The 15,502-nt window shown below is 41.9% G+C and overlaps 3 protein-coding genes across 5 annotated transcripts in view; 1 reads left to right on the plus strand and 2 right to left on the minus strand.

Annotated features, from left to right (window-relative positions):
- The first annotated feature begins 555 nt into the window (after positions 1 to 555).
- On the plus strand, positions 556 to 6,400 carry ppm1nb (protein phosphatase, Mg2+/Mn2+ dependent, 1Nb (putative)). Its single transcript, XM_035666932.1, has 6 exons — positions 556 to 1,312; positions 1,589 to 2,160; positions 4,218 to 4,335; positions 4,686 to 4,800; positions 4,905 to 4,968; positions 5,077 to 6,400. The coding sequence occupies exons 1-6, from the start codon at positions 907 to 909 to the stop codon at positions 5,092 to 5,094; spliced, it is 1,293 nt and encodes a 430-aa protein (XP_035522825.1). The 5' UTR covers positions 556 to 906; the 3' UTR covers positions 5,095 to 6,400.
- Positions 6,401 to 7,438: 1,038 nt separating this feature from the next.
- On the minus strand, positions 7,439 to 8,901 carry LOC118332010 (potassium channel subfamily K member 13). 3 transcript variants are annotated; one of them, XM_035667138.1, is made up of 3 exons: positions 8,556 to 8,853; positions 7,872 to 8,436; positions 7,439 to 7,796 (listed from the first exon to the last, which is right to left on the minus strand). In XM_035667138.1, the coding sequence occupies exons 1-3, from the start codon at positions 8,851 to 8,853 to the stop codon at positions 7,439 to 7,441; spliced, it is 1,221 nt and encodes a 406-aa protein (XP_035523031.1). The 3 variants fall into 3 exon arrangements, with proteins under 3 accessions (XP_035523031.1, XP_035523030.1, XP_035523029.1); XM_035667137.1 differs by having other exon boundaries at positions 7,439 to 7,775; positions 7,842 to 8,436; XM_035667136.1 differs by having other exon boundaries at positions 7,439 to 8,436; positions 8,556 to 8,901.
- A 2,827-nt stretch (positions 8,902 to 11,728) lies between these two features.
- LOC118331865 (inositol-trisphosphate 3-kinase C-like) overlaps positions 11,729 to 15,502 on the minus strand; it is a 6,103-nt gene continuing 2,329 nt past the window's right edge. The window contains exons 2-7 of the mRNA XM_035666950.1: positions 14,302 to 14,401; positions 13,959 to 14,172; positions 13,446 to 13,650; positions 13,216 to 13,317; positions 13,063 to 13,134; positions 11,729 to 12,923 (exon numbers count right to left, since the gene is read on the minus strand). Coding sequence (XP_035522843.1) covers positions 12,717 to 12,923; positions 13,063 to 13,134; positions 13,216 to 13,317; positions 13,446 to 13,650; positions 13,959 to 14,172; positions 14,302 to 14,401 — 900 coding nt within the window. The 3' untranslated portion in view covers positions 11,729 to 12,716. The remainder of the gene's footprint in view (positions 12,924 to 13,062; positions 13,135 to 13,215; positions 13,318 to 13,445; positions 13,651 to 13,958; positions 14,173 to 14,301; positions 14,402 to 15,502) is intronic.

The raw sequence follows: 15,502 nt of genomic DNA on the forward strand, positions 1-15,502 counted from the left end.
AATAATAATATATCATATATATACAGTTATATATCAATACAAATCCATGTTAAGTGCACAGGATGTCCAGGGTCATGAGAAGCAAAATATTTTATTACATTGTGGACATTTTAGATCCAATCATAATTAAAGAATAAATGGAGCTCTGATGTCAAGTTTTAATTGGTGATGAGCGCAGGTACAGTACATGCACTGTCATCATGTTTAATGTCTAAAATGTAAAGATCAGTTTAAAGGGATCATCTGTGTTTACAATGAAAACAAGCTTTCTTTCCCGTCTCTCTGTTCTTCCCACAGTCAGTCACACACTGTTTGCTAAATGGCCGACAATCCTGTAATCCACAGCAGTAGCAGCTCATAATCCCAACCGATCAAAGGTTGAGATTATCAAAGATGTGGGAGGGGCCGAGCTGCAGATAGGAGGACGGTGAGAGAGGGTGAGCTCAGACATGACTGTGGCGATGCCAGCCAGGCAGGGATTGGTGCACACAAATAGCCAGCCAATCACAGCGGAGACAGGGGAAAATAACAAGGCAAGGGGAGAGCTGGTGAAAGAGGGAAGTGCGATGAAAAAGCGAGGGAGAAGGTGAAATCACATCAGCACAGAGGAGAGACCAAACAAGGCGGAGAGGAAGGATGAGTGGAGGAGAGAGCGCTGATCAGTGAGGTCTCCAGAGAGGGAGAGGAGAGAGGAGACGAAGGAGATGAGCAGAGAGAGGGGGGTGAGCAGCCAGCACTGAGAACATCCATCAGCTCAGGCAGCCATGCTCTGAGCCCTGGAGCAGCAGGGCTACGCAGACACTGCACAGGCCCACCATCAGGCCCATCTCAGCCCTCCGTCCCAGCCACAAACACCAGGGCAGGGATAAAAGAAGATTCTCCTCACATCAGCTGTACACAAGAGCCATGAGGACAGCCAGGAAGGGCAGCGTGGAGATGCCTGCGTTTATGCGGCAGCTGGTGAAAGAGACGGAGAAGAGGGTCAGCTCTTTCTTTAAAGGGGGCCGTGGAGGAGCAGCAGAAGGAGAGCAGCCAGGGGAAGGGGAGAAGGAGGAGGTCATCCCCAGCCCCTACCTGGACCGGCCGGTCCTAGACAAGCTTGCAGAGGAGGGCTGTGCCCGCTGGGGCCTCACCTATGCCCTAGGAAGCATGCAGGGCTGGAGGGCCAACATGGAGGACTTCCACAACTGTGTGCCACAGCTGGGTGGAGAGCTGGCCGACTGGAACTTCTTCGCCGTGTTCGATGGTCATGCAGGCAGCACCGTGGCACAGCACTGCTCCCAGCACCTTCTGGGTCATATCCTGGCTACAGGTAAAAGAAATGCAACTGAAAATGCATGAATGAAAATAATAATAATAAAGATAAAATATGTGGAGTATTGTTATCCTTTGTCTTCATCGAGAAGAGACACTTACAATTACCATGAAAGACAGATGATTTTTCCTTGTTATCAGACGTCAATATCATGACTGATAATTTCTCATTGTATTCTGCAAATATCTATCCTATTGTATATATTGATGTGCTTTTATGGAATGCCAGATTCAAAAACCAGTACTCCAACATAGTATCTGTTTGTGCACACAGGGGGAATAGGACCAGAGGACGACCCTGAAAAGGTGAAAGGAGCCATCATCGAGGGCTTCCTGCACACAGACAAGCACCTGCACTCTGTGGCCCGTCGAGAAGGCTGGGAGAGGGGTGGTACCACTGTGGTGGCCACTCTCATCTCGCCATATTACATCTATTTTGCCAACTGTGGTGACTCAAGGGCCATGCTGTGCCGGTCTGGCCAGGTTTGCTTCTCCACTGAGGACCACAAACCTTACTGCCCTCTGGAGAAAGAGCGTATAGAGAGTGCAGGCGGCTCTGTGACCATCCAAAGGATCAACGGCTCCCTGGCAGTGTCCCGTGCTCTGGGGGACTTCAGCTATAAGGGGGCAGAGAACCGGACACCCAGTCAGCAGATGGTGTCACCAGAGCCAGAGGTGAGCGTGGTGGAACGCTCACCAGCAGATGAGTTCCTGGTGCTCGCTTGCGACGGGGTGTGGGACACCATCAGCAACGAGGAGCTGTGCGCCTTCATCCACAACCGGCTGCGTGTCTGCACTGACCTGAGGGATGTCTGCACTCAAGTCATTGACCTCTGTCTCTATAAGGTCAGAACCTGCTGGTTAAAACCAGCATACATGTTATCTTAATCCTTTATAACTACAACGTGATCCAGGAACTTATACATTTCTGCATGTTCAGTCGTTTAAATGGCAAATCCTTTTAACTGATTATAAAAAGAAAACACAATTAAGTGTAAAACTGTGTTACATAATTTTCAATGGGCTGCGGATTTTATGTAATAACATAATCCCTTAAACTGTGGCTGTGTTGAGTTGGTTTGGCTTAATCTGAAGGATGCCGGGGTCATGGCACTTTATGAAGAGAAAAGAGCTCAGCTTTATGAAGGTAACTCAAGGACAGTTTCTATTTGATTAATAGTACATAAACCTAGTCAATCACAATCAGTCTCTTTGACTTTCACTCAGGCTTTCACTCCAGTTACATCTTTTCTTATTTTTCTAACTTTTCTATCCAACTGCTTTGAATTGACAGGTGCTACACGAGGAACATTTTGTAGAGTTGGTAGATTACATATATTACAATAATCATAATATCTTGCTGTTTAAAGAGTGTGCAGTTCCACAGAGGTCTGTGCTGGATCCCCTCATTTTTCTTAAATAGTCTGAGGACTTGTTGGTCTGATTATTTCTTTCTGATTAAGTCTTTTCTAAATGACTTGTTCATAAAGATACATGGTTTAAAGTTTACTAGGTGCAGATCTTATCATGGTTTTATTCATTTTTTTAATATTGCCCTTCTGTTTGTATAAACGTGTGGTTGCTGGCACTGCAATGAAACTGAGAAAATCCAGTAATTTGGAAGTTGAAGTTGGTGAAATCTGTGCAAAGCGATATTGAAATATTGTCACCTTTTAAGTCAATATGGCAAAATTGTTAGCAAACAGTTTCTTATCTTGTCATTCAGCAGATATTACAGTGTTACTATTTGTTTGGAGCTGTGTTTCTACCCACCCAATGATGAATATTTTGCTCTCCACCATCTCCTGAGAAAGATATCTAGCTCTGTAGCTAGATGTTCCACTTTCCTCAACTAGCTAGTCACTTTACTTTGTCAGGCATTTGTTGTTGTACAGGTAGTGACTGAAAATGACGGCAGTGAGAACGTAAACAGTAGTTACGCACCAGAAAACAAAACAATAAAATGCAAGAAGCTTCAGTTCTAGGTGAGATTAGTGAGGTGATTGTAGGTTTGTCATTATAAGCGCCTCCTTTCACATATTAGTCACTTAAAGGGAACCAGAGAAATAACATCTTTGGCTGTAATAGTCTACATTTAGAATGAAAAAGTAGCCCGGATTTCTGCTAGGGGTTTGGTTCAGGCTAATTTAAACTGTGGCTGCTGTTCATGGTATAATAATGTGACAGACCACCTTAAAATAGACTGCAGAGGTGTCAGAGCAGGTTATATGGGATTATTCTGGGTTCCTATGGGGACTTATTTCAGCCACTCTCACTCTGAGAGTGTCAGGTGGTTGAAGGTTGATGTTCAAGAACATATTGCAAATTGTACCGCCCTTTTACATAAAGAATAATTTCAGAATAATTATTCCACTACAGCCAGCTCCACTCATTATAGCTGCTAGATTTAACAACAACAGAAAAGCTTTATTGTGTTGTCCATATTTTAATTGATGCATATATTCTACCCTAATAAGTGAAACAAATGTATCCCTCATTAAACGCACCCTATTAAAAACCAGGGTTTACAGATCTCAAGGCAATTAATAAAAGAAACTGGGTTTATTGTTTATGTTTTCTGTAGAGTCAAAGAAATATATCAGGATAAACACACGCCACATGTGCATCCATGCTGCACTCTGTTTGGCCGTTAGGTCCATAATGTCACTCTGTTATGTAACAGCTTGGATATACACAATGACCTCAAAATGTCACTGCTTCTTCCACACTCCATTTACATTTTCCTGCTCCACTGCATCTTTGTGAACCTGGCACACGCACCTTGAGGTGAAAATGATCTATTTCTAAAACCGGCCAGGATGAAATAATGTTTGATATGTTGACATCTGTAAGGTCAGACAGCTATTATTACTCACCTCTGTTGATGCCACTTCTCTCCACAGGGCAGCTTGGACAACATCAGCATCATCCTGCTGTGCTTCCCTGGAGCCCCCCAGCTGTCAGCAGAGGCATTACACCAGGAGGCCGAACTGGAGGACCTGCTGGAGTCCAAAGTAGCAGGTGTGTGGGTATAAATGATACAGAAGGGATGCTGTGAGCAATGTACTGTCATTAGGTATTTTTAGGCAAATCAGGCATTTGAGACCTGTTTTTGTCATGGTTTCTAGGTGAAGTCCTAACACTTTTCTTGTTTTCTTGAGGTTTTATCACACTAAGATGAAACTCTTGTACCTGGTTTATGAGGGCAGGCAGCCTTATAGGGGCCGCCTGCCGGTAGTTTTGCAGATTATTTAGCCATTTTCAAATTTCAATTGTATTTTGTTTTGACCATTTTTGATGCGTGTATGAACTAATTGCCAGAAACTTTCCAAATGTTCTTATATGTTTGTTTTTGTTTTAATATCTGACAGAGATTTATGATGAGCTGTGTGCCAGAGGGGAGGAACCTGATCTGCTGTCCGTCCTCACAGTCCTCGCATCCACTGTCATCCCTGGATTACCACCAGGTGGAGGCATACAGAGCAAGTAAGAAATGAAAATGAGTGTTTATATTTGTGTGTGTGTGTGTGTGTGTGTGCATCTATACCCTGTATTGTGAAATGACACCATGTTACTTCTGTGTGTTACAGAAGGAACTGCATTATTTCCGCTTACTATCAACAAAGAGAGACACACAACCCCACACTGCCAAATGTGAGTACAAACTCTACACATCCGTCCCATTCTAACCTTCAGAACATGTTACTTCCTTCACTGTGCACAGTACATTCACCATTATTTTCTCTGTGTGTGTCCTTCCAGGGCCTTGGAGGCTCCTGAGAAGCCCAGCAGGATTTGTCTCCAAGGATCCATGGAGGGACTGTAATTAATGTCAGTATTAAAACTGTTTTCTTCATGTGTGCAATTTGACAAAAAGGGAGATGATTAACAGACACAAACGTTTGTTTGCATCGTGCCAGTAAGCAGCATCTTGTCAAAACAAATACAATGCAAAAATAGATAAAGCCTGATACATTTTATATTTATACAAGAAGGACATTTTGTAAAACTTACTCAGAGATACTAATCCAGCAACAAACTTCTGCCTCATATTCAGCGAACAGAAGATACAGATACAAATGATCTGTAAAAATGAATAACAGCCAACTGTGAGATTGTAAAGTTTCATTGGATAAAATAAGGAACATGAGTATATGTAGGGTTATATTTTAAAGATGATGTTAAGAATAGATATAATAATATAAATGATAAAAAAGTTTATTGTATGAAGTTGTTCAGTTTGCCTTCCCTATGCAGGAAGGAAAAATGTGTTGACCGAAACGTTATCAGTGCTAGTCAAAAGCTAGCATGCAGCTAACATATCAGTTTGTTTTTCAACAGGTAGTGCTAACAGTGCTAACAGCGCTAACAGTGCTAACAGCTGGCCAGCTGATGGGAATGCACAAATTTATCTTTTCCCCTCGTGGTCAAAAGTGACAGGCAAATAAACACTGATTAAATATTTAATTCTACTAATTAAATCTCGACACATACACATACACATGAAAAAATACATTTCACACATAATTTAAACTCTTTTTGAAGAGGTGTTTTCCTTTTTGTTTTATATTAAACATGTAGAGCAAAATGCACTGGGCTGGAGAGATTACTGGAATAAGTTTACTTCTTAAAATAATTTGATATATTATTTTAGAGAGCTATAAAGCATGTCGCGGTTTGATTGTGACTAATAATTGAACTCAAAGTAACAATTGGCCAAATACCCTAAAATCTATATTTACGGACTGATCACAATATATTTTACATGAATAAGTTTAACATGTACACTTTTTTTTTTTTGCGGTTCTCTTTATATATTAACCATATTTCTAAACACATTCTTCAATACAGTGTATGTGAAATGTGTTTTTTCCATAAGTTGAATCATATGTACTGTGATGCCTTATTCATCTTTTATATAGTTGATAAAACAAACAGCATCAGGACAGGTCAGTTTCAGGATGGGTCATTTTATCTGCATCATACTGCATCGTTAAATTATTTCAGTGAGTAATTTACTGTGTATAAACATTACATGTTAAGAGTCATGATTGTTTTAAAACTAAATAAAGAATATTTGACTGACGACGTGCAGTGTTTTTTTTACCCACAATAGCTCACTAAAGAGCTATTTTTCAAATTGGTTTGAAGTTAGTAACAGTGAACACATCAAGTGTGACCACTAGAAGAAAATGGATGACTTTGTCTCTTGTAGGATCTCTAAGGAGGAAGCTTTTCTCATCATCCCGAGCGCTGATGACAATCTGCCACATAGATGATACAGAATGGATTAAACTGGCTTTCCTTGCATAGTAAAGAATCTCCTCCAGCTAGCCAAGGAGAGCCTGTATTTCCGCTCTCCACTCTGTTGATGTGATCCTGCGACTATCTGTGCAGCACTTATTGACATAAGGACGTCCTCTACAGGCCACGTTTGATTAGATGTGCTCTTTTGAAAACACTGGATCTCAGCGCTCTTTCATGATTACATTGAATTTCAATGACGTGCACTGATGGAACAAGATGGGCGACTTGTGAGCAATCAACAAATTAAAATGTCTCTTTGTCGGTACTTGTGAGCTCCTGTAGTGGTTTTGAGAAGCTCTGTTTAGATACAAATCACAATTCAAATGTTTTATATATGCACCTAGTTATCTAAGAGGAGATCGTGTTTATGTCTGTATGTTCACTAAAACTGACTACCACCTCTCGTTGATTGAGGAGCTCAGGGGACATGTGCAGCACTCTCAAATCAGCAGGCCCCTTTAAGTGGTCCTTCACTGCTTCTTTCATCTGATTGCTTTTGTATGAGCCAATCACTTCAGGACATCAGACCCCTCTTCGCAGCGATGTTGAATTCTTTAAATTGCATTCGTCTTTTTTGCTCTCTTTCTCTGCAAATAACAAAATGTAATAAATTATTTGATGTCCAGTCCATGCTGGAGGTCTGGTATTATCTGCATAGACTTCCACTGAAACTGCCCAAAGGTGCTAATCAGAGGGAAATTATTCTATTCTCAGAATTTGGTTTTGTCATACTGAGAGGACAAATGATTGACTTCGGAGCTTCAGTATACCGTAGAGAATCCAAAACAATGTACACAATAAGAACCTCCTAGTGGTGCTACCTGTCCACACTGGTTTCCTGTAGGCGATTATTCATAATGGCCAAGGCCCCCACACCACCAGAGAATCCGTTTTGATGGCCGTAGCTCTGCCGCGGGCCCTGATGAGCAGTTTCGCTCAGCTGCTTCTGCAGCAGTGCCAGAGACACCTTATTGGACACCATGAACTCATTGACAGAGATCATCTCTCCTGACAGACGACGGCCAACGGCCACTGCACCTGCATCCGTCTCACTGTCACACACTGTGTCCACCGAGCCCTCCGTGTACCGGTGTCTTCCTGTAGGGCAGTGGGACGAGATGGGCTGCACAGTGTTGCGTTTTATGCGTTTTTGCCTGAGGTGTGCAGGCAGACGCCTTTGGTTGTGATTTTTGTTCTGGAGGCAGGGGCAGCAGAGCCACCAGCCGCCAGGTGTAGAGCAAGAGCAGGGCTGATGGCGCCCCGAACAAACCAGCTTACCCACGATCCAGTTGAGAGTTTGCTTGATGATAATGGAAATGACATTAAAAAGTGAGTAGATACAACAGACCCCCATTAAGATGAAAAGGCAGTTCCCAAGCCGGTAGGCTTCCTGAGACTCATACTGCTGTCTCTGACTGCTCACCAGGTCCCCGAAGCCGATGGTGCTGAAGGCCACAAAACAGAAGTAGAGAGAATCCACATAGCTCCAGTTCTCCATGGAGCTGTACAAAGTGGAGGCACTGCACGCAATCACAACCGATGCCACGCCCAGGATCAGCATCACATAATAGACAGACGGTTTCCAGCCTTCCAGGCTATCCTCCTCACCAGACGACTCCTCCCTGCTTGACACGACCCCAACTCCAGCACACCTCAGCCGACGCTCATGACACCAGCGCATGATGTAAGCTAACATTGTGATGATCCTCTCTAGGAAGAGGTTAAAGAAGAGGATGGTGGCAGCACAGCCAATGAGACCATAGAAGATTAAGAATATTTTTCCAGCTATGGTCGCTGGTGTGGTCATACCGAAGCCTGGAGTAGAGAAACACAAAATAAAAGGTCAAGGTTCAGAAACAGTATCATTTTAGAGTTGGTATCTCATACGGATCATCTAAGAACTTTTAAATTAGCATCTCAAAAAAAAAACTTACCAATAGTGGAGACCACCGTGCCCACAAAGTAGAAAGCTCCAGAAAAGTCCCAGCGGGGTCTCAATGTGTCCACCCTGATCCCAGCTCCGTTTGCCTCCTCGTACTGACGCAGCAGAGTGTGCAAGGCACCCAGGTTCACCCTATATCGCTGGGTAAAGTTGTCCAGCTGCTGTTTCCAGAGGCGGCGGGCGCGCAGCTCAAAGGGGTGTTCCAGGGCTGAGAAGATGGCTGCCCCACACAATAAGTAGAGGAGGATGAGCCCAGCTAGAAGGCAGAAACGGGCATTGTCTTCGTTCATGGGCGCCCTGGGGCAGCAGCAGCCACCAGCAGCCCTCCTCTGAGCCATGAGCACAGCAGCAGCACAAATACACCACTGCAACAACATGCACCACCTCCACCAGTCCTGCCAAGTCACACACTCACAGTATGTGTTGCGTGCATCACCCACCACACAACATACATGCACTGGCTATATAAAGCACTTTTGGTTTACTGCAATGCATTTGGCTCTAAGATCGTACAGGACAGAAAAAACATCTCTTAGAGGAGGTTACTGGGGGCTGCTTTGATCACTTAGGAGAGAAATGATGCATCTAAAAAGAACACAGCCTGTAAGAAAACAAAAAGAATGTATTAGTATGTTCACTACAATGTAAATATTTTATTATTCAATTTGGAATAACTGTATATGTTTTATTTTTCCCCTATTAATACAAAACATTTTCAACCACAAACAATTTGACTGAAAACATGCAAAGATTTGGTTAAATCAATTAATTGTAAAGACGTTCATGATAGTAAAACACTAAATTCATGAAATAATTTTAGTCTGTAGCAGTTTATGATACATGATGTTACCCAGAGTAAATACTTAAAGTTTAAAGTAAAAAAAAACCTCACGTAGTACCTGGTCTCGTTGACATTAGTGTCCGTTCCCTGAGCGCTGCTGGTCTGCTGTGCCCGTTCCATGGATGTGCTGAACAATGATCAGCGAGAAGAAGCCTCTTGAGTTTTTTCGTGCAAACTGAAAGGCTGTCTGATGTTTCATCTGTCTCACACTGACATCATCATCCCTTAGCCCACCCCCTACATCTGTGAGCACACCCTCACTGGTGCTGTCATCTCCTCATTTGAAAAAAAAAAAAAGAAATCACTATTCTTCTTTTTCAAGCCTTCAATTCACCTCAATTTAACTCCACCTTAAAGAGCTACAAGTGACAAAGGGTTTGCTTTGAATAATTGGTCCTTTAATCACTCGGTTACATCTACCAAGCTTGGAAAAAGGTGTTTCATCTCTTGAGTGAAGTATAGCACCAACCTTGATTCTCCTCTGCTACTGAAACTAATATTTAGCAGTTACCCTAACATTACAAAGCATCACCAGAAGCCTGCTAATTCAGATGGATACATTTAATTAGTTTAATTAGGTGTTAACTAAGAGAAGAGCTTGTCCCTCTATAAATACCACCACTGATGTACCCTTGAGCAAGGCACTCAGCTCAAAAGTGCTCCAGTGGGGTTTGCTCAGATCCCACTGTGGTTGCACTGTGCAGCTTCCAGATCCTCTCAGAGAGCTTTTTGTAGTTGCTGCAGACTGTGTGGGAGGACTTGTTGAGCATGACTCTCAGTTTCTCTGTCTGTTTATTCCTTTAATCTCGTCTGGCGCTGCAGGTAAGGGCAGGGGTTTCCTCTGCCTGCCGTCTGATGGCTGAATGACAGGAGTGGACAGGTGTGGAAGAGAGAGCACATCTGCCTTTATCTCTCCAGTCAGTCCTCTATCAGGTGTTGAACTTCAGTTTAATATTCTGATGTGTTCGGGTTTACAGCACTGCATGTCTATCACTTTGACTTATTTTAATGATTGTATATGTATGTAGGTACTGCATGAATCCATCAATGCACTACTTTCTCAGTGGAATTACTGTACAATACGTTTAACAATAACCAATGACTGAACTATAAAATGACTTCATGAAAGAGATGCTGAGCTTAAGTTTGTGCTGTAACACACAAAGTCTCAACATGTTTGCACAGAATTAACAATGAATTACACAATTTTATTTAGTCATCTTAAAATGCAATGTACTAACACATATGTCTTTTTGGTTGATTTAGGGACATTGCTAATATAACCAAAAGGCTAATTTTCATCTAAAGTCAAACTGCAATTTGTCAAGCAGTTTCATTTAGACTATTTGATCAGTTGTCATGTATGAATGAAGAAATTGGAAAATTATAATTGGTTGATGTTGATGTTTTCAATGATGAACAGTGCTTGAAATACCATCAACCTTCACGCCTCAGAAGAGGATAAAAACACCTGGTTTTCATGAGGTTTAGTAACCAGTACTCAGACAAAAAGATGTACATTTCTACGAGAGATTTCCTGTCAGATGCAGGAAGAATAAATAAGGAGAGTTCATTAAAACTAAACTGATCTGAAAATGTGGCTTTTAATATCATGAACTGTAGTCAATGGTGTTTAAATTGATAAAAGTAAAAACACTGTACATTGAATAGGGGCATAGGGTAGCGACCTGTGATGTATGTTGACCTCTTGATGGCGCTAGAGCTGAGGATGATGGGATTGTCGTTAGTTTTGCAGGTATAAAGTAAAGGACAAATTAAAATGTTGACCTCTTGATGGCGCTAGGTAAAACCAAACATGTCAGTCCAATAGGTGTCCAGACATTTCTCGTAAATGTCAACCCCATCATGGTGCTAGAGGCAACGTCAGGGGATCATGGGTCATTAGGCTTTATCTTCAGATAGGTCAGTCTGGAACAAAATGGTGGATTGACCAACCAACATTACCATCCCTAGAGCTGCTAGCATAACTAAAAACATTTCCCAGCTGTTGATTAAAAATACAAAAACAAGACAATAATATAAAATCCAATGTGGAAATTAAACCGTTGACTCCATAAATCACTATGTATGTATGTACTAATATTGGTCTCAGATATTAACATGTATCTGGACTCCACTGAAGTAGTTTTCTTAACGGTGAAATTAAGACTCAAGTACATAAATGGTGAAATTATTTCCCAACCATATTTATGTAAACTACATTCAAATAAAACATTTTTAAACGTATCAAATAATATTATAATAGTGGCAAACAAATTAAAGGAAAGAAATGCAGGAGAAAAAAAAGTCCACTTCTCAGCATCATCATTTTAGCACCAATTTAATGACACAGTGTGACATTACTGATCATCTCAAGTCAGAGGTGGCAGCCATATTATTGGCTTATAATTGCTAGTGTCATGTTTTTACTAAAATAATGAGCAGGTCATCACAAAACAGTCGAGTCAGACCTGCTGAGGCTGAAAACTGAGACTGTGTTTGGATCTTACAAGGTAATCTTAGTATTGTAGGTCTATGTAGTGGTCAAACTTTAAAAGGCTCAGGTTGCTCAGAGAGTCCACAAATCTCCAGTGCCCTTTTGAGCCGTGTTGTGCGCCTAATTTACTAGTGGCTCCAGGATTGCTTGGGCCTTTTTGGGGATTGCCTGATTTCACAGGATCTTTTCTAAAAACTTACGATGGTATTTTTTGCTATGAAATTGTGAGAGAAAGTGAAAATTGTAAATTGAACAATAGTTGTTTTGTTTTTTAAAATTTTACAATTCATTAAAAATCTGAGGCAACTTGTTCCAGTTAGAATAAAATCACAATGAGTTTTCCAAGTAACCTTAACTAAACGCTCAGGATTCTGGGGGCAAATATGAGACATCTGTGTTGTACATGTCTGCCTGGTCTGCATCTTCACGACAAGAAACAAGGAAGTGAGTTTGGTGGCGTAGGGCTCGCTGTTTTGTGTGGGAAACTACAATTATTGGTCAAATTTGCGGGGGAAAAGTTGCGGTTATTGGTTGCGGTTGCGCAGAATTCACAGGGATTGATTGAATCTGCGTTAAATTATATTGAGGGACTGATTTAATGAAAATAAATCTGTTCTGCAAAGTATTTACTTGATAACACATCTTGCAAATGTGTTATTATAATCAATCACATCCTCCATTTTTTTTTTTTACGCCTTCCTATTTTCAGTTCATTCCCACAATAACCATTTCAGAAACCAGTTCATCTGCAGTCATTCACTTATGAGTGGTGAAGGAAGGACTGAGAGTACATTTCCACACATTTTGAGTGGCGTTCAGGTCAGCGGCAGCATATTGGCCAGTATGTCAATGAGGTTGTCCAGACCCCACAGATAGCCATCTTCACGATTGCCCTCTACCCAGGGAGTGCGGTGGTCCACGGTGAGGTGTGGCGGCAAGGCCACGGTCTTTCCAAAGTCAATCATCCAGACTCCTGTTTGGCCTGTCCAGTCGTGTACAAACAGTAAAGAACTGCCCACAACCTGCAGGGAAACAGCTGTTAAAAAAAGGCTAAACAACTGCTCAAATGTGCTTATCAGCCTGAGCCTGCCTACACCGTCCAACAACAATGGGAAACATAGATTTGAACATCTACCACACAGTTTAACAAACACATCCAACCTCATGTGCTCTGAAGAAGTCTGACGTCTCCAAGACCTGCCGCAATTGCTTCAACCGTCTCAGATAGCCCCACTGAAAGGAAAGAGACAAGACTTACAAGAGGAAAGGAAAAACTGTTATGAGTAAATGAAAGCCGGTGAAGGTCACACTCACCACAATGTGTGTATTGGACTCAACAAAGTTGTTAAGTGCTTCCATCACTTGATCTCTGCTTTTGGTCCTTTTGAAGTTTGTGTGACATTCTTCATTTGCCTTCTGCACAAGAAATGAACATTTCACAGCGTTATAATGCAGAATCTGCAGCTATCAGACTATGAACATAGAGTAGGAGCATGAATGAATGACCTGACACAACCATCTTTGACCAGAACCTCGGAGCTTACCCTGAATCCTTCGATACGGAAACCCAGAGTTGTTGTGGAGCTCAGCGTCTCCCTCCACTGCATGTACCTGGTTTTCAGCACTGCCTGCTGGGTTCGCTCCTGAACTGTCGGGGCCTCTGGGTCCACAGCCACCATCTTCTCGTACATGTCGTTACGAGGCTGGGGGCGTTCTCGGGCCATCAGCAGCTCCTCCTCGAGGTATGTGCTGTGAAGGACAGAGCCTTGTGGTCTTTATTGTGACTAGAGCATATGAAAGGGTTACTTTTACTGTGAAAAAACAAAGCTTCAAAGAGAAACATTTTGCTTTAAGATGCTAACGTGTAAATTTACAGGTGTTGTATTCAGCCTCTAAATGTGTGAGCCTGAACTGAGCATTGTAAATAAGTTGATGGTCTATTTAAAACACTATTTATGATTTTCTTATGCCGATTTTATGACTAAATAATTATGTTTTCTTCAAATATGCCCCATTCAACTGCTCTCAGTGACAAAAACTGCCCTGTTAAAACTCACCGACTGCCCATCTTGCAGTCCATGATGGCAGGTGTGCTGAAATGGGTCAGCAAGTTATCCATCATGTTGTAATCCTGCTCGTCCCGCTGCACCACACCGTGGTAGGCTGGAACAAAGGGACTCAGAGCGTCCTCCATCAGCCTGAGGTAGCATTGTTGCTCCCCCTTACAAAACCTCTTCAGCAGTGTACCATAATCCCCAACATGAAAGCTCCCTGCGAAGACGAAGCAAAGGAAAGGAACACTCAGCAGAAAGTAATATTTACTACATTACTTACCCCTGTGATTTTTTTTTTTTTAGCTCAGGAGCAAAATAAAAGACATGTGAGAGTGCACAAACAAACCTGCATGTCCGACCACTTGCAGCCACTGCTGAGGTTTCTTGGGAGTCATAGGAAGGAGAGATGAAGTCCCGCAGATTTTGTGCGTTTTCCATGCGGAGTTCTGCATCGGAAGACCAAAAAAACCTCAGCCTGTCATTCTTTAGCGCACACACATACACACACACACACACACACACACACACACACACTTCAGGTCACTCTCCTCTGCCTGTGTTTTTGTGCCTCAGAAAGGCAGCAGGGACCTCAGACCTCAGACTTCAGACCTAATGGATGAACAACGTCTCCGTGGAAACAGACTGAGTGAAGACTCGCAGAGGACAGAGTCGGCTCTGATCTTATGCAACAGGTTTATCAAACATTTACAGGAGGCGCTTGTTTTCTACTGAAACCCACCATTAACAGCTTAACCCAACAGTGGACGGCTGAACACACAGATACCGACGATTACAACATGGAAGTTGGTTCCAGGTTTTGAAATGATGTTAAAAATGTAGTGTATAATTATGTAAAATCAGTTTGTCGAGTGGAGTAAAATGTGTCTACTAATATAATGTTAATATACTAAAGTCGTTCACTGGTAACAGCTTCACAATTATGAAGAGATGCTTGGGTTTGTCTGTTTATCACATTGTTATAAATGATATCTACCACTACACTACATTTTAAAAAGGTAAATGTAGTTCACTTAGACGTTACTTTATACTTCTTCTCCACTACATTCTGGAGGAACATATTTAGAGATGCTCCGATATCATTTTTTCCATTAATTCGATTGGATTCCGATACCTGAACTTTGCATATTGGCCGAGTACCAGAAAGGTGTCACACTCTGCTGGGAACCAGCTGCGTCCTGTTTCGGGGCTAATAAATGATGTGGTATCGGGCTGGTGCACACACATACTCCTTGATACCTGACACCACGTCATTTATTTTACATTTATTTACATTTTATCAGTATCCTAGGAATTTCCAATACAGGTCGGTTTCAGAAAAACTCTATAAATATTGTACCTTTTATATTTGACAGCTCCAGCTACTATAGTTACTTTGCAGATCCTGGTTTTACCTACACAGCAGGTGATGCGTTTAGAAAATATCAATTAGTCAAATGACAGAAAAGTGTTTTATTTTACTGATAATTGTGAGGTTTAGACTTTTGGTTGGTGAAAAACAAGCACTGTGTCACTTTGGTCCGGTAATT

This window comes from Morone saxatilis, unplaced genomic scaffold, assembly GCF_004916995.1.
Source record: "Morone saxatilis isolate NCDOM2014 unplaced genomic scaffold, NCSU_SB_2.0 Contig20, whole genome shotgun sequence".
In the NCBI taxonomy this organism is placed as follows: domain Eukaryota; kingdom Metazoa; phylum Chordata; class Actinopteri; family Moronidae; genus Morone; species Morone saxatilis.